The sequence below is a fragment of the Letharia lupina genome, assembly GCF_014066315.1.
Source record: "Letharia lupina isolate WasteWater1 chromosome Unknown contig_8, whole genome shotgun sequence".
NCBI lineage: Eukaryota > Fungi > Ascomycota > Lecanoromycetes > Lecanorales > Parmeliaceae > Letharia > Letharia lupina.
In genome coordinates, this window is record NW_023502977.1 from 896098 (window position 1) to 913555 (window position 17458).

At 50.0% G+C, this 17458-nt stretch overlaps 7 protein-coding genes across 7 annotated transcripts; 3 read left to right on the forward strand and 4 right to left on the reverse strand.

Annotated features, from left to right (window-relative positions):
* Positions 1–44: 44 nt before the first annotated feature.
* HO133_010081 (uncharacterized protein) lies at positions 45–2297 on the reverse strand (the record flags this gene model as incomplete). Its single annotated transcript, XM_037300937.1, has 4 exons — positions 45–137; positions 193–480; positions 531–1797; positions 1858–2297. 4 exons carry the CDS (start codon positions 2295–2297, stop codon positions 45–47), a joined length of 2088 nt encoding a protein of 695 aa, XP_037153754.1.
* A 532-nt stretch (positions 2298–2829) lies between these two features.
* HO133_010082 (uncharacterized protein) lies at positions 2830–3744 on the forward strand (the record flags this gene model as incomplete). The annotated part of the gene is made up of 1 exon (XM_037300938.1): positions 2830–3744. The coding sequence occupies one exon, from the start codon at positions 2830–2832 to the stop codon at positions 3742–3744; it is 915 nt and encodes a 304-aa protein (XP_037153755.1).
* Positions 3745–4465: 721 nt separating this feature from the next.
* On the reverse strand, positions 4466–5321 carry HO133_010083 (uncharacterized protein; the record flags this gene model as incomplete). The annotated part of the gene is given in 3 exon segments (XM_037300939.1): positions 4466–4468; positions 4483–5098; positions 5245–5321. 3 exon segments carry the CDS (start codon positions 5319–5321, stop codon positions 4466–4468), a joined length of 696 nt encoding a protein of 231 aa, XP_037153756.1.
* A 93-nt stretch (positions 5322–5414) lies between these two features.
* HO133_010084 (uncharacterized protein) lies at positions 5415–5856 on the reverse strand (the record flags this gene model as incomplete). Its single annotated transcript, XM_037300940.1, has 2 exons — positions 5415–5766; positions 5810–5856. 2 exons carry the CDS (start codon positions 5854–5856, stop codon positions 5415–5417), a joined length of 399 nt encoding a protein of 132 aa, XP_037153757.1.
* A 662-nt stretch (positions 5857–6518) lies between these two features.
* On the forward strand, positions 6519–10031 carry HO133_010085 (uncharacterized protein; the record flags this gene model as incomplete). Its single annotated transcript, XM_037300941.1, has 3 exons — positions 6519–8583; positions 8663–9041; positions 9206–10031. 3 exons carry the CDS (start codon positions 6519–6521, stop codon positions 10029–10031), a joined length of 3270 nt encoding a protein of 1089 aa, XP_037153758.1.
* Positions 10032–10333: 302 nt separating this feature from the next.
* HO133_010086 (uncharacterized protein) lies at positions 10334–12220 on the reverse strand (the record flags this gene model as incomplete). Its single annotated transcript, XM_037300942.1, has 2 exons — positions 10334–11722; positions 11783–12220. The coding sequence occupies 2 exons, from the start codon at positions 12218–12220 to the stop codon at positions 10334–10336; spliced, it is 1827 nt and encodes a 608-aa protein (XP_037153759.1).
* Positions 12221–13008: 788 nt separating this feature from the next.
* HO133_010087 (uncharacterized protein) lies at positions 13009–17302 on the forward strand (the record flags this gene model as incomplete). Its single annotated transcript, XM_037300943.1, has 4 exons — positions 13009–13320; positions 13395–13449; positions 13520–14824; positions 14880–17302. The coding sequence occupies 4 exons, from the start codon at positions 13009–13011 to the stop codon at positions 17300–17302; spliced, it is 4095 nt and encodes a 1364-aa protein (XP_037153760.1).
* Between the last annotated feature and the right edge of the window lie 156 nt (positions 17303–17458).

The window sequence follows — 17458 nt, forward strand, 5'->3', positions numbered from 1 at the left end:
AAGCCCAAGGTGCAATAAAGAATCGGGAGAGGACAACAGTATTCTCAATTTCCCCCCGCATAAACCCTGTCAATCTCCTTCTGATACTTCGACACAAGAGCTCTACGGTTAATCTTCTGTGCAGCTGTAGTCAACCCCTACCAGCTTGTAAGTACAGACCATCTCAGTTTACAGCGAGACCGGTGTGCTTACATTTGCTGAGTTCCACTCTTCATCGGACAAGACCACGCCGTCAATGATCTCAATGCCAGCCAATCCACCACCTCTGCCAGCAGCCTGCATCTCCTTCAACACGATACTGTTCAACTTTTTGCTATGAACGAGGTCTTCAATGCCGTTGCCTTCAATGCTGTTCTCCTCCGCTAGTTTCTTGAGAGCCGGCTCAGCGGGCACGATAATTGCAACAGGTCTATTTTTGTCGGTCGCAGCATAGACGCAGATGTTGGCCACTACTGTTGCGGAACGGTAAATAGACTCCAGCTATGTTCCAATTAGTCAATACTCAAATCTGAAGGGCTAGGGTATCAAACCTTCTCAAGAGCAATATATTCACCGTTGAGAGTCTTGACAAGATTTTTCTTGCGGTCAATCATTCTGAGGTGTCCGTTCTTATCGAATTCGCCAATGTCGCCCGTCTTGAACCAACCATCATCGGTTAGGGTTTCCTTTGTCTCCTTCTCGTTCTCGAAGTAGCCTTGGAAGACAGGAGGTCCTCTAATCCAGACCTCGCCCTGAGGTGGATTATTGGAGGCGAAGTATCCGGCGTCTGGGAAGTCAACAAGTTTGATTTCGACGGAAGATGGAATGTCTCCCAGAGCGTTATCGGTCCAGTGCATAGGATCGTTCAGAGCGCCCATTGCAGTTGTCTCCGTAAGGCCGTATCCCGATATCATGGGAGTGATGGCCAGAGAGATAAAGCGTTGGGTATCCTTTGCGATGGGTCCACCCCCGTTCATGCAGACACGCAGCTGACCACCAGTCGCATCCTTGATCTTCTTGAAGACCACAGAATCGAGAATTGCTGTTCCTGGCAACCCGGTAGACATCAGGAAACTCTTTGCAGCAAGCGCGCTCCAGAAAAGATTCTTCACTACCATGCCCGACTGGTTCACCTTGGCAATGACACCTTTCTTCACAGACTCCCAGACCGCTGGGACACCCACCAAGATGGTCGGTTTGAATTCGCGGATGTCTCCCTTACAGTTGCGCACGGAGGTATCGGAAAGTGTCTTGGGACTGCCGTAGCCCATGGTACCGCCCCAATATAAGCATGCGTTCTCGAAGACAAATTCTAGAATATGAGCCTGAGGAAGATATGTAAGCAGTCTGTCTCCAGGTCCAATGTATTGGCCGATGATTGTAGTCACACCAGCAATGGATGCGACAACAGCGCTGTGCTTGATGAGAACGCCCTTTGGGGCACCAGTGGAACCAGATGTGTACATAATGCAGCAGAGATCGTCTGCCGCTGGGGGTACAGGATCCACCGGGTTGTTCTCGCCAAGTTGCCTCAACTCTTCGAAGCTAAGGATTGTCAGATAATCGTAGGTGCTCTTCAGCTTGTTGATGTTCTCCTCCTTTACTTCTCCGTCTCCATTGTAGATCACGAACTTGATCTCTCTTGCTTCCTTCAGAGGATTGACCAGGGTCTTGAGTAGATGTGGATCACAGAAGATAGCCTTCGCTTTTGTCTGAACAAGAGAATGCTTCAAACCTTCTTCTCCCAATGTATCGTATGCCGTGGCTATTGGCATTGACTGTGAGACTGCACCATGTGACATGGCAAGCCAGTGGGCGCTGTGAAGAGCATAATTAGCTATAAAGTTGCTCGTGCATGAAGAGAATAGAAGGCCTTACCTTGTGCCTGAAAACAATTGCAAGCGGTCGCCTTTGATCATTCCAAGTTTCCGTAGACCAGCCCCCATCTGAAGAGCTAACCTCTCGTACTCGCTGAAGCTGATGTAGCTGTAGCCGCTCAACTCGAAGAAAGACCAGTCCTTGTTGACCTCTTCTGTCTTACCATCGACCATCTTCTTAACCTTTTTCGTCTCATGGTGGGTCTTGACCAACTTCCTTGAGCCTAAGGCTTTGGCATTCCCGAACCTGTCGGCGCTCCGCTTCAAGATATCAAAGATGGTTGTGACATCTTCCGAGGGGGTAGTGACCAGCTTGTCCTTGGAGTCAGGATGTCTTCGAGGTATTGTTTCACCCTTGACAGGCTCATAACCGGGTGCTTCGACGGTGAAGGGACCACTTTGGGACATGCGCGGCTGCAATTGTTGAGTCTTTTTCGACATGTTGAGAGTTCGTTATGATGAAGGATGTGTATATGAAAAGGGTTGTTTTCTCCACTAAAAGCCGTTGCGGTGATGGTGCAGCCTACGGCGAGACTCGTGGCTGGTGGCAGGTAAAGTAGGTGCCCGCTGAAGCGTACCTCGGTTCCGAACTTCCGATGATGTAATTTTTCAACACTCCGTAGCTTTACCTCGACTCGCCGTAATATCGTAATATTAGAACATGTCGAGTTCGTACGAAGTTGATTTTTCTCTTTATCTCGTCTTCAGACTGTCTTAATTATTGCTATACATTGTGTCATGTCTCTTGATTTGTTGACGGCGGGCTCTGTGTCGCTACCTACAGGGCACCGGTGATAACCTTAGACCTTACACCTCCCAGCATTTGGGGACTCTCCCTTTGAAGTTTCTCACCTCCCTATTCTATTCACTTTACCCAAACGACCATTCTTATTCTCTGATCATTCGACTTTCTTCTTGCTTACACATCTTGACGGGAAGTCTTTTCAAGATTGAAAGCACTTCACTGTTTGCAATGCCACTAGAAGATCTGCTCTCATTCCTTGGAGAAGATGTTAGTGATCCAGAGGAGGAATCCTTCCTATTATTTTCCCAGAAACTCCCGTCTCAGGATCTCGGTTTTGTGGACGCAAAAGCGACGAATCTGGAGATTACTGTCTCTGGTAGGGACCTAAATATCCGACAGTCACCCACGCTCCTGTCGTCCAATCGAGAAGGGGGCACTACTGGCGCTGTTGTATGGAAGATCACACCATTGTTTGCGCAGTGGATCACATCAAACAGCAATATCTTGTTTCGGTTGTCTGTTCTTGACGAGAGCTCGATAGCGCTGGAGCTGGGGTCTGGCATTTCTGGCGTTGTAGCCATCGCATTGGCCCGCCGAATTGGCAGATATATCGCCACCGATCAAGAGTACGTCTTCAAGTTGCTGAAGGCTAACATTGAGGACAACAGTCCGAAAGGAACAGGCTCAGGCTCCAGTATTGCCAAGCATCATGGCAAGGCGCAAGTTAGCAATGGCAGTGCGCGCGTTAGGAGCAAGATAGAGGTCTTAGCTTTGGATTGGGAGTCCAGCTTGGCATCAAATTTACCTGCAATGATGGGTACAGATTCAGCAGAGGTGTTCCAAGCCATTGATGCCGTCATAGCGTGCGATTGCATTTACAACGAGTCACTTATCGATCCTTTCGTACGCACATGTGCTGATATATGCCAATTGGCCAACGCATGCTCGGCTGAGAAGCCGACGTTGTGTATAGTCGCTCAGCAACTACGCTCTGATATGGTTTTCGTAGCTTGGCTAAAAGCTTTTCACAAGCTTTTCAAAGTGTGGAAGATGCCTGATGATCATTTGATTGATGAGCTAAAGGATGGCTCAGGATTTGTCGTGCATGTTGGGATCCTACGCACGGGAACACAATCTCACTGACCTGAATTCTTAAGAAGTTTCTCAGCTTAGGAGAGGCTGACGCTAGTCATGACGGCTGAAGGACCGTATGAGCACCAGGCTTGGGATTGAGCATTCACTGGGTATCAGAGCCTTAGCCGATTCATGTCAAATTACAGATAATATTGAGCGTTTGCTCAAAATTGTACTTTGCATTTGAGTTGAACCGACAGTCATTGAAGCAGCCTTTGCCTCCTCCTTTGCTAAACTATCTCCAGTGGAATGGCGAACGAGCCAGTTTTTGCTCGAGCCAGTGTTTGCTGACGTGGCCCACTAATGAACGAAGATCTTGCAGCTGCCATTACCAAAGTCAAAGCCGGTAACACTAGCAAGTGTCATATAGACCGCCGTCCGTCTCGTTCGAGGTAGCCACCTTTGCACGTGCCAGCGGCAAACGTATAACACCTCCTGTAGAGAAAGCGTGGATCGTCGAGGAAGGCCAAGGAACGTCGGTCTGGCGTGATATAGGCTGCGAAGTGATGCGTGAGCCGGGTGGTGGAGCGAGTAATTTGTCCGAGAACGAGAAGATTGAGACCATTGTATCTGCAGATGCTTTGAAAACTATGTCAAAGATGACTGCCAAATTGCGTGGTCAGAAAGCGCATATGACCCTTAGAGTGTGGTAATTCGCCCAGAGAGGTAGGCCCCTTTCCGTGTCGGCTTTTTCCACGTCCAATCACATTATCTTCGTCCCCTTACCAGTTCACTGCATGAACGTACCAAGTGCTCCAAGTTCTCATCCGTAAGGCGAAGGCGCTTGGTGATAGTAGGAGGTGTGACGAGCGGAGCTGAGCTGGATCTCTTGGGCGTTGCAATGGTCTCGGTCCCAAAGTTTGGGACTTGCTCGGCTTCAGGAGTAACAACGAGAGTCCTTGGGCTTGGGTGATGCTCTGACTGTTCTGGAAATAGCGAAAGACTGGGGCTATGCTCCTTTTTGATAGCCTGGTCATCGACCGCCAGAACGATCAACGCTGAGTCACCACCGGCTGTCTTTGCACGTTTTCTGCCGGATGTTGCACCAGCTCGTAAACGAGTCGAGGGGTTTGTGGCCTTGTTCGCCGCTTTGTGCTGGTCTATCCTATCCGCAGAAATCTTTCGATGTAGAAGAGGCTCGTCCTCGCTCTCGTCGCTGTCCCCACAATCTGAGCTCATGAACGCATTGAATACCTCTGCAGCATCTTCTGCCCTAGTCCTCGACTGCGTCTGACTACCATTGCGTGAAGGCCTCGTCCTGTACGCCTTGCCAAGATCTTGCGCCTTGAATCGTTCCAGTGTCTTACTGAGCGTCGCACCAAATCTGGCCTCTGTGTGGGAGATCGACCGAGAGCTTGCTTTACTCTGAAGTTAACACTCGTCAGAACCAGTTGGAGGTGGCGTTAAGACACCTGCGCATATCATATTCGCAAATGGCGCAGCCCCAAATGGCTGGTCTCTTGTGGTGGTCGAAGGTTCCTCCTGATCTGGGGCAATCTGCCCGCACACCTTTGAGTATTGCTAGTATTCAGGCTCTTGATATTCTGCAATCCTGTCGGTGAACAGACATGGTTGCGAAGCGCCATAGCGTTGGGGAAATTGGCTTTTTCACACCCCGGTATGCAACAGTGAAGATAGACCAACTTGCCGTCCGAGGGTCGTGTAAAGAAGTCCCTTCCCTAGCTATCGCGAGCAGTGGGCAGACCGTAGTCCTTTCTCCCTGAGCTGGAGCTGGGGACAATCTTACTGGCAGAGCGCTTGACCTTCGTTTCGCTTCTTGTCACCGGCCAATTTTCGACATCTGTAGAAGCTTGGCTCTCATCATCACGAGATCCTACCGCCAGATGACCAAAGGAAGACCGAGAAAGGATCCTTCGTCTTCGACGGAGCTCCTGAGCACTCCCTTTAACTCTAGACCGTCGAGTGGGAGAGCGCAGTGTACTCACATCCTCTTCTTGATCCCGCTCCCTCAGTGCTTCAAGAAAATCGCGATGTTCTTCCTGTCTCTTGAGCTGCAATTGCCTGTCTTCCCTGGCACTTCTTTGCGTGGTTGCCTCTTGCCCGAGGTAGAGACGTCTCAATGTCTTCCAGTTGCTTGAGACGATTGTTGATCGCTTCCATTGCGTTTGACATCAAAGAGCGAGCTAAGTTCTGGTCAGTTAGCTTAGGCATTTGTAGATCTCGAGACACAGCAAATGCGGTGTAGACTCACTAGAAAGCTATGCGCCGTTATGATAGTCTTAGTGGGCGCATATGAGCCTCGATAGCCTCCTAGGTCGACAGCAATTACCACAGGTGCCTTGAGCCGTAGACTTAAGAATAGAGATTTGTGAAGAAACCACACGTCAGGGAGTTTACAGTGGCTTCATTTCAATAGACGAGGCATCCCATTTACGGAGAGTGAATTAGAGGTTCTTGGACTCTATGAGCTCCCAGAGTGTCTCAAAAATCGCAGGATGAGGTCGTAAAACGTGAGTGTAGATTTTATTGTCGAGAGATATACGTTCCAATCCAAAAGCTGGCGGTTACTTGGTGCCACGCTCTACCCGAAAGCTGGGACCCCCCCGAGCTCCCCCTTTCCCCAAAGACTTTGACAGGTCTTAGAGTACTTAAAGTAGCGTTGTCGATCGTCCAGGCAAGATTAGCGATAGATCTCCCGACGTCATGGCAAACCTTGTCATTTCCGTTAGGGGCGCGACGAATACAAGTCAAAAGGGGCGCCGACAACTCTTCTATAGTGATAGTGGTGATGATCCACTGCCAAATGACCACAAACACTTAGAATGCCACCTTTCATCCCTTCCAAACGCCGTTTGTCCACCTCTTCTGCCAATAGTCCAACGCCAAATTTAGCCAAGAAGCCCAGTCTTTTTGATACCGCAGATAAGCCCGACGCGTCTGCGACTTTACAAGATAACAAGGCTTTTTTTGATCAGTTGGGTGGCTCAGAAAGTGACAGTTCTCTCAGCGATGTTAGCAGTGCCGACTTCGAGGATGTTCAGTCGCCACCGAATTCGAAAAGACGGAAGATAGCGCACCAGGAAGACGAGGACAACGATGAAGTTGATTGGGAGGACGCTATATATCCTAATGCCACGCTATCCTCAAGCGCAGCTGCTGGCCCATCGGGTGATCTTGAGCTCACACTTGACAAAAGTGCTCGTATTGGCTCCACCACCAATCCTCAAGACAAGAGTAAAGGACCAAGCAAGATTGAAAGACAGATCAGGGTGTCCACACACATTATGCACGTGCAATTCCTGCTCTTCCACAATCTAATCAGAAATGGCTGGACATGTGACAAGGAGACTCAGCGTATTCTAGTTGGTCAAATACCGCCCGGCGTGAACAAGGAAATCACCAAATGGAAGATCGCCGCAGGGATCATTCGAGATGCTGCCGTGGAGGACCCCAAATTTACGACATGCAATAATAAGAAAGGAAAACGAGCAGAACAAAGCGAGAGGAATCAGAGGGATTGGGGGAGACCTGCAGAGAGGCAAGAAAGAGGTGCTCCAAACATGAGTCGAGGCGACCCCACCCTACGACTACTCAAAGTACTGGCTGCCTATTGGAAAAAGCGATTCACCATTACAGCCCCCGGGCTACGGAAACAAGGGTACAAAGCACTTGCGGTCTTAGAAGAGGACATTGCATCGTATAGGAACGACAAGCACGACCCAGAACAGCACGGCGAGCGAATAGGGAGCATTGAGAAGTTCAGGAAGCTCGCGAAAAGTTGCGAAGGCTCCCGAGACGTTGGAGCCCAGCTTTTTACCACTTTGATTCGGGGTCTAGGACTCGAAACGAGGCTGACCACGAGCTTGCAGCCTGTTGGGTTTGGTTGGAGCAAGAACGAAGAAGCTTCGGAACAGAGGAGGAATGTTTCGAAAATACCGAAGATGAACGATGCTGATGAGGTACCTGCCCCCAGTGAAGAATCTGATTCCGGAATCGCGCCTATGGTAACGAAAACTTCCACGACACCCAGCAAAACCGTTGGTAGAAATGATATGCTTAGAGGTGCGAGGAGTGCGCCAGTAGACCTTTCGGAAGTCTCATTTAAGGACAGTGGGGAGGACATCCCGTTCGATGAGGAGGACGACGACGACGACGCGTCCGTAGTTGATGTAACACCTGCTACTCCTCGTACGCGAGCGAACATGAATTACGATAGAGACATGCCGTTTCCGACCTACTGGACCGAGGTTATATCCCCCGTCACCAGCGAGATTTTCCCAGTCGATCCAATGATACTCACTCCAGCAGTGGCAACTAATCCCGAACATCTAGGTCAGTTTGAATCCAGAGGCGCCAAGGCGGACAAAGCAAAACAGGTGTTTGGATACATCGTGGCATACTCCGCTGATGGAACAGCCAAAGATGTCACTACTCGTTACCTAAAACGGCACATGTGGCCTGGCAGAACCAAAGGAGTACGGCTTCCAATCGAGAAGGTGCCCGTCTACAATAGAAGAGGAAAGATCAAGCATTATGAGGACTACGATTGGTTCAAGACAGTCATGAGCGGCTATTCTAGGACTCCGGATATGAGGACTGTAGCAGATGACATTGAGGAGGCTAAAGACCTCAAGGCTATGAAACCGGAGAAGAAAGAACTCAAAGCAAGCGAAGGAACTCTTCAAAGCTTCAAAGCTTCTGCAGAGTATGTGCTTGAAAGGCATTTGCGAAGAGAGGAAGCGCTACTGCCGGGTGCGATTCCTGTAAGCACATTCACTACGGGCAAAGGAGACAAGGTGAAGGAGGAACCTGTTTATAGACGTAATGATGTTGAGATCTGCCGCACGGGCGAAAGCTGGCACAAAGAAGGTCGGGCGGTCAAGCCTGGTACGTACCTTTTCGGACCAAATCCTTCCAACCCTGTCCACGTTACCGTTTTTAATCCGCTAAACCAAATTCATTATAGGCGAGTTTCCGATGAAAATGGTGCCTGTTCGGGCAGTCACCCTTACCAGGAAGCGTGAAGTTGAAGAGGCTGAGAGAGATGGTGAAAAGCTCAAACAAGGCCTGTACGCTTTGCACCAGACAGACTGGATCATTCCCCCACCAATCGAAAATGGAGTCATTCCAAAGAACGCATTTGGTAACATGGATTGCTATGTTCCCACTATGGTCCCGAAGGGTGCTGTTCATATACCGCTAAAAAGTACCGTCAGAATATGCAAGAGACTGGGCATAGACTTCGCGGAAGCTGTGACCGGTTTCGAATTTGGTAAGCAGAGGGCGGTGCCTGTAATTACCGGCGTGGTGGTTGCGAAGGGGCACGAGCACGCAGTAATTGATGAGTATGTGCACATTTTCCCAGGCCCATCTTCTCAAATTCATACCGCTCTTTGGGATCTAAGATATCTCTTGCGAGCGAAAGGCATACTTAACTCTACGAAGTTGTTGCGGACCCAGGCTTTTACCCCAGAATATGAATCAAGCTGACTTAGTATAAAATGTGTAGGTGGGAGAAAGATGAGGAAGAGCGAAAGATCAAAGAAGAAGGCAAGAGGGAGAAAACCGCGTTAGGAACGTGGAGGAAATGGCTGATGGGCCTGCGTATAATCGAACGGGTCAGGGAGGAGTACGGAGGCGACGCGGATGCGCATACCGCCGAGGAAGTGAACCCTTTCACGAATCCAAGCAAGGCCAAGAAGGCCCGGCAAGCCGAGACTGGAACGGGTCCAAAACCATACAGAGGTCCATTTACTTACGCCGATGACAAAGAAGACATCGGAGGTGGCTTCCCTGCAGATGATGACGCCCTTGATGGTGGAGGTTTTCTCCCCGAAGCACATGACGAAGAGGAGGTCCCACGTAGAGCGGGCGAGCTCACAATTGAAGATGGAGGGGGTCCGGTTGACAGGGATGCTTTGAATGGTACTAGTACTCCGCACGCTCCACCAATGCCTTCGGATGTCGTGAATCGTGGGCCCCCGGACACCGATGACAGCGACGGGGCTTTAACCGAAGCAGATAAGGACGACAAGGTAACACTCCCCAAGGAAGCCTCGACAATTGGGAAGAAAGCAGCTACAACCATCAGCGGTCACAATGGTAAAGTACCCACCAATTTGCCCAAAAGAAGGGCAGCGCCGAAACGCAAAGCAGCGAGGAAGAGCGAAACGGCACTCAAGAGTCACTTCTTCGAACACGAAAGTGATGAGGATGACAACAGCGATGAAGGGAGTTTGCCGAGCAAGGCGGTCGCTGTCAAGAAGCCTGCAAAGAGGAATAGTAATAAAAACGGGTCGGGTCCGTCACTTCGAGCAAGGAAAAGCACCTATTAGCTAAGGCCATAGACCGGCAACCATGCATTAATAGCTGTAGCAGCTTTATAGATAATATCATGGACCATGCTCGATAGATGAAATTGCTTGATAATTTTGCCCCAATCAAGCTCTTGTACTGAGGCTTTTTACCTCGTCAATACCAAAGTAACGGACGTGATGGTCTTGGATTTTAACTACTTCGTCATATGTTGAGGCAATTCCTCAAAAGAATATAGACCCTTTGAAAACCCCCCGCTCCCGCTCCTTCCCCAATAGATATCATACCCAAAAGTGCGACAGGCTATTACATGTTACGTGACCTACTTTCTTCGTCGTCGGTGCAGTTCCCAACTGGCGACTACCTCCTTTTCGAGGTCATCCTCTAATTCCTGCTCCACCATCACCCAGTCCTCCTCCTCTACTATCACTCCTTTAGCTTTTGGTACTTCGGCCCCGTCATTGAAGCTTGTCTCAGTCTCGGACATCTCAATCCCTTTGTTTCCCATTAGATACTCACCGAAATATTCCACAGCTTTGAATGCCTCCTTGCCAGTTGGCAAAATATTCTTACTCGGCAGAAGGAACCCATAGCTGCCAGTGTCTCGCAATTTGATTTGGTAAGCGTAAGAAACTTTCAGTTCGTGATAGAACCAGTCAAGAGCACTGCCACCTCCTGTTTCCATTCGAGGCCACAGTCTCTTTTCGCTCTGGGACTTCTCGATGTTGCTTTGCGGACGCTTCTTGGTCGGTGTGGTCATCACGCTTCCCTCGCAGGCGGAAGTGACGCCGTATTTCTCACCGTTAGTGACACGGATGGCTTTTGCAAGACCAATGGCGAGCTCCTCTAGGTTCTCAAGTGATGGAGGAGAGGAGGTACAAGAATAGGAGTAAGGATATAGCACTTGCTGCGAATAGCTGTGAAAGTCTAGGAACCCTGCAATTTCTACATTGTTGTTTTCGGTCTCATTGCGGACCCAATTGGCAAAGCGGCGAGATTCCACAGCTTCGAATGGGCTCTCTCCGGAAAAACTCTCGGAACAGGGGCTATTCCTTGAGGATTCGCTGTCCCATTCGAAACCATATGCGCGGTCGAGGTCAAGGCCTTTGCAGAACCGGAGGGCGGTTTGCTGGCGGTTCTTACGCCAAAGACGGTCATTTTCCCATGTGTAGACGTAGCCGTCCGGGTTGAGGGTTGGAATGAAGACCCAATCATAATTCTCAAGGAGCTTCGTCATGGGTTTTGATTTACCGTAGGCGGTGATGAAGGAATAGGCAACATAATTAACAGAAGATGTGCTAATCCATTCGCGGGCATGGGAGCCCCCAGCAATGATGATAGTCTTGCGGGGAGAGGTCTGCTGTTGAGAGTTGGTTGGGTGCACACCAACGCGAAGCGCAGGTATGTCCCGGCCTTCGTATGATACGCCGATATTGGTCATGCGGACGTGAGTTGGGAAGAGAGAGCACAGGAGGCGCATCCAAGGGACAATGACAGAGAGAGGCTGGTAGTCGCGGAAGAAGATGTTAGTCTCATCGGTAGAAGGGCGGAGGTCAGGGCTGAATGAGCGAGAGGCTTCCTGCGGAGAAGTCGAGGGATCCAGGAAGGTGAGAGAAGGGTATGATTCAAAGATTGCTTGGGCGAGGTCATGCATTAGGGGAGTATGAGCATGCTGCAGAGATGGCGGTAGAAGTCCCAAGAGTGATGGCACCTGTTGGATAAATAGAGTCGTCAGAATCTTTGTTATCCCAGCGTTGCGCTTGCTACTTACCACATCCTTGGACAAGCGTATATCTACCCAATCGGTGGTAAACTCCCAAACATCAAGAAAGAGGACGTTGATGGCTTGCGCAAGTGCCTCTGCCTCGTCGATTGAGTTGATATCGAAGCGCAGGACCAAGTCCCCTCCATATCTTGCCAGGAGTGTTGGCGGAGGGCCGGCTAGGGTGGACGCTTTGCTATTGGCCTTGGTCAAGCCGGTCTCGGTGGGAATGCGCCAGATAGTGTGAATGAGGCCGTCTCGGGCGCGAGATAGCCATGACTGAGGATTGGAATTGGAAGAGGCTTGTTGGGGTATGCGAAGAGGCAGTTGCGGGGTAGGATGAGGATGCTTCAGGAAGGAAGTGCTGGGATGAGGTGAGAGGATTATCAGACTCCATAGGAGCAGGGCGGGGCTCAGTGCGAAGAGATTGATGGAAGAAGAATACATTCTATGTCGTCTTCTTGTCAAGCTACTGCTTTAGCAATGATTTCCTTGTCATTTTCCTTGTCATTTTCAATCTCATGGGCGTGTAAAATCCAAGAGGGAGGATAGTGATAGTGAGTAGTACATCGAGTACCTACTTGTAGGTAGGTTAAAACTATTTCTGCCTGATTGCGGAGACCCTCGGGTTTGGTATAGTACTCGTACTCGGTGCTCCTGGGCCTTGATGCATAAGGTCTTGGCATGGAGGCATAATTAAGTACTAGTACATGTACTTTATGTCAGTGAAGGGACGATAAGGTAAGGAAATCATCATCATTCAATTCAGGGATTTAAAGGCCAGCGAGCCACTTCATTTTATGAGGGCCACCAGCGGCAGGACGGCAAGTCTGTACTTTACCGTACCTGTCATTAAAATCAAGTAGCGTGAATACGTCTAGGCATTAAATTAAAATACCTTACCTTAATCAAGGGAGAATTAAAACCCATCAGAAAGGTCAACTTCTGGAAGTTATATTCCTCTTATTCCTTTTGAATAACAGTGATTCCTCTGATCCCTCGAATCCCTCGAATCCCTCTGCACCTCTTCTGCTCTCATCGCCGTCTCCCAGCTCGTCACTCGTTTAGTCCAATCGCTGCCCTCTTTCTGACCTCATCCTCCAACATCCTTCCACATCCTTCGGCCTTGTTGCCGCGACAGCATCCTATCCTCCTAGTGACCCCGAATACGAGACCACATCGCTATCAAACTCCTGAGAGCACAGACTCAATGCTCCTTCTACAATTCATGCAGCATGCCTTGGAGTCGCCTCCGGACTACCAGATCAGGTGATACCACGGGAGGCCTCCGTCGTCACAGCACCATTGATCCTCTTCTATTTCCGAAACACCATGAGCAGGACTCCAACAACAGTACCTTGCGTCTCGGCCACGATGCCCTCGAGTCTGTCAAAACACCATCTCCACTCAGAAACTCATTCGAACCTTCAGCGGTCGATCAGGCTACACCTTCTACCGAAAGAGCGGAGAGTCCAATGCTGCCCGAACAGCCACAGAAGCGTCAGCGATTCAGCATGCTGAAATATCGTCATGCTAGTGATCCTCAGGTTGATCTCTCTCTCTCTCTCTCTCTCTCATAACTAGACGTCTGGAATGGGCTAATTGGATTGCTGTATATTAGATATCGAAGACAGCCAGAGATCATGGACTCACACCGGTGCCCCCTATGCCAACAGGTAAGGTCATGAATACGAGGATGGCCTTCGGAGAAGAAAAAAGAGGGTGCTAATCAGCGGGCTTCTACAGCTCCCTCCATTGTTACCACAGCACCTCAAGACAGTCTGGATCCGAGTCGGAAGAAGATGTCAACATTCACATTGCCTCGCCGTCACAAACCATCAGAACCCACCAAGACGATTTCTTCCAAGCCATCAATGACCTCTCTATCCGAGATGGCGTCGACTTCTCGTCAGAATACTGTAGACCCTACATTCGCCAACCCAAGCGCAAGAGAGTCCCGCATCACCTTCGAAGAACCAGATAGATTCAAGGGGCTGACTGCTCCCCCCGCATACGGCGATGACTCCAATTCCTCGTTGGCCTTGCCAGTCTCAAGGTTGTCAGAATCTTCCAGGTCAGAAGGGAGTCTTGGAGACCACGGGGTCTATGCAACGACAACGACAACCCACACAGTATCAACCACGACGACATTCTTTCGTCTTCCAAGACGTAAGAAGAACAAAGGCCCTCTTTTCCCCCTGCCAGTCAAAGTATCAACTCCAGAGCCACCGCAAAATACTGGCTTCACCCCGCGAGCATCGATTGGGGCCTGTACATCAGAAACTCCACGCCGTCTATCTCCTGCCCGCACTCCACCTCTAACTGCTGTACATCGTTCCTCTTATCCAGGTCATGACAGCAATGGGTTCACTTCTCCACTACCGTCTCCAAGTCATGTCAGGGGCGATATCTCTCGCATGGACTCCAACAACTCTCGGCAATCTGGGAGTTCTTCTCCTGTCCGGACTGACTCAGCGCCCTTTGGCCGCCGAGGCCGGTCCTCGACCAAGGGTTCTGTCAGGCAGAGTGGGGAGGATGAATCCCTGCCAACGCCTCCTTTGCCTATATCGGGTAGGACGTCCTCCTCAACCACTGGAAGAGCAAGTCTCGGAGGGCTATTCAATTTATCTCGACTCAGACAGAATTCCGAGCCTTTACAGCTGCGGCAGGGCTCTAGTCATCCAGCAATCCCAGGCACGCCTATCTCGGCTGGATCAAAGTCTCAATCATTCAGCCTGAGTAGAGAACCTGTCATAGTTCCTCAGCGCCAAGAGGGAGACACACCGGCAAAGTATCTGATCCGGCTCGAGGAAGCTGTAAGCCGAGGCGTCGTTGCTACGATTCTGTCCCAGTCCAGCGACGACTTTTTCAAGAATGTACTACGCAGCTACATGCGAGGCTTCAAGTTCTTTGGCGATCCTCTTGACATGTCCACCAGAAAGTTGTTGATGGAAGTGGAACTTCCAAAAGAGACCCAGCAAATCGATCGAGTCCTTCAAGCTTTTGCAAACAGGTACCATGAATGCAACCCCGGAGTCTACGCGTCACCGGGTAAGTTCTATAGCTCTCTCCAATGGTTCAAAAATTGACATATATCATCTCCTAGATGAAGCATACTTCATAGCCTTTTCAATATTAATCCTTCATACCGACGTTTTCAATAAGAACAACAAGCACAAGATGCAGAAAAACGATTACACCAAGAATGCGAGGGGCCAAGGTGTAGCTGACGAGATTTTGGAATGCTTCTATGACAACATTTCCTATACCCCCTTCATCCATGTAGAGGACGATGTCGACACCAATGGAGAGCGAATCGTTGCCCGCAAGGCACGCAAAAACATTTTCGCAAGGCCTAGTACAGACTCTCTAGGCAAACCCTCTCGAGAACCCGTTGATCCTTACACGCTCATCTTGGATAACAGACTAGACTCCCTTCGTCCGTCGCTCAAAGATGTCATGATTTTAGACGACCATTATACATATCTTGGAACAGCGCCGTCTCTAAATCTCGCCAATCTGAACAAGACCTTCTTCAAATCTGGTATCTTGCAAATAGTGTCCTCGAGGTCCCGACCAGAAGCTTTCATGTCACCAGAAACCATGGCGAACCCAGCAGAAGCCCATCCTGGAGTGGTTGACATCAAAATCACTAAAGTGGGTATACTTTGGCGCAAGGACATGAAGAAAAAGAAAGCTCGTTCGCCATGGCAAGAGTGGGGTGCGATATTGACAGGAGCTCAGTTGTACTTCTTTCGCAACACCACATGGATCAAAAGTTTGATGCATCAGCACGACTCTCACCACAAACACGGGCTTCCAGGGTCGCCTGTGGTTTTCAAACCTCCGCTCGAGCAATTCAAGCCTGACGTTTTAATGTCCACTGAGGATGCTGTGGCGTTGTTGGATACTACCTACAAGAAGCATAAGCATGCCCTGGTGTTTGTGCGTCATGGAGGGTTCGAGGAGACTTTCTTGGCGGATAATGAAGCTGAAATGAATGACTGGCTTGCAAAGTTGAACTACGCTTCGGCATTTCGGACAGCTGGTGTACGCATGAGAGGTCTCATCGGAGGAAGTACTGATGGTCAAAAGACTCGCGCCATGCGTCGTTTGAATTCCGGCAACTCCGCACGATCGGTGCATACTACGCATAGTGAAGCATCGCTGCAAGATAACAAAGCCGATGCTGAACTTGCTCATCAAATCCAAGCAGCGAGACGACAGATTATGGCCCAAAAGATAGCGGAAGCAGACGCCAAGCTGAACGAGGCCGGTAAGCAGCTGGACATACAGCTACGGAATGCTAGGCATCTACAGATCTTAGCTCCCATACAGAACAAGACGAGGGAACAAATCGTGCTCGCTGCTGGTGGAATGGCTGCGAAGATTAAGTGGATGCGAATGGAGTATTGGCGCACACGATGTCACCGAGATATTCTGGCCATGGATCTCGAAGAAGACTTCAAGTCGAGTAATGACCGCCGTTCGGGGCATGACAGCGTAATAGGCTCGATTCTGCCAGCACCCTCGCCGGTAGGACCTGATTCCAAAAAGTTTGAGCTCCCCGAAAGCTACCAGACAGCTCCTCGAGCTACTCAACAAGCGGATTCTGCAGTGCGGCCTGCCACTCAGCCATTACCAACAAAACCTTTCAGTATGGATGATGTCTTTGAGTCAATCCGGCCTTCACTGTCAGGTATTAATCACAGATCAAAAGGCTCGTGGGAATTGCCGCCTTTGTCTTTCCAGCCAGCGAAGTCTTCCGTCAAGTCTGAATCTAGCATTGCAATGGCCCAGCCGACTCGGCATTCCCTGGTACCTCGGCCATCTTCGCGCAGCGTAAGGGACACGCCTAAAGTATTGGACTCCAGCGATCTAGCTACAAAGCTGGTCACGCCCACTCAAAGTATGGATGAGAACGAACAAGAAGTGTTGCAAGAGGCCGGCCTTGTTGAACCAGAAAGTCCCTCCACTGCTAAGGCAAAGCGCCCAGATACATCCGACGGAGACACAACTCGGGAAAAATCCAAACCCTCGGAAACTGACTATGACGGAAGGTCTAGAGTTCGACGAAGTCTACATCGTACCCTACGCGATTCTCACCCTCCCACACATCATCGAAGCAGGAAAGGCAAAGATTCCGCCGGAAGTGCCGTTCCCACCGAAGACAATTCCTCTCTGACCGAAAGCGAAGGCTTAGCCCGCGGTACGGGGAGCTTTACTGTGCATGGAAAGAAGGCTTCGGTGATCACCTTTGGTTCGGAGTTGCAGAACATGTCCCCAGAAGAGCGCCTGAGGCTGCGGAAGCAGATGCAAAACGACGAGTCGAAGCTTTCTGTCCCATTGGCCATCGAGGACGAGGATGATGCTGCTAAATCTACTTTCGACCCTACTGCGAGGCGTGCTTCTGCTGTCAGTGGCAGCACCACCACTACAAGAAGTGCCCCCTTTGAAGAGAGCGTACAAGAGCAAGTGCAAACTGCAGAGCCCCCTGACGAGACATCCGAAGATATAAAGGACACATGATCAAACTCCTCAAACCCAGGCATTCTTTCATTTCTCCCTTTCATGCCTTCTAGCACTATTAAAAGTCTTCTCCTATTCTCCAAGATATAGACAGGGGTTTGGCCTCACTGGCAGGCGTCTCTTGTTTGGGATTCTCCTACCGTTGTTTTCAACGGT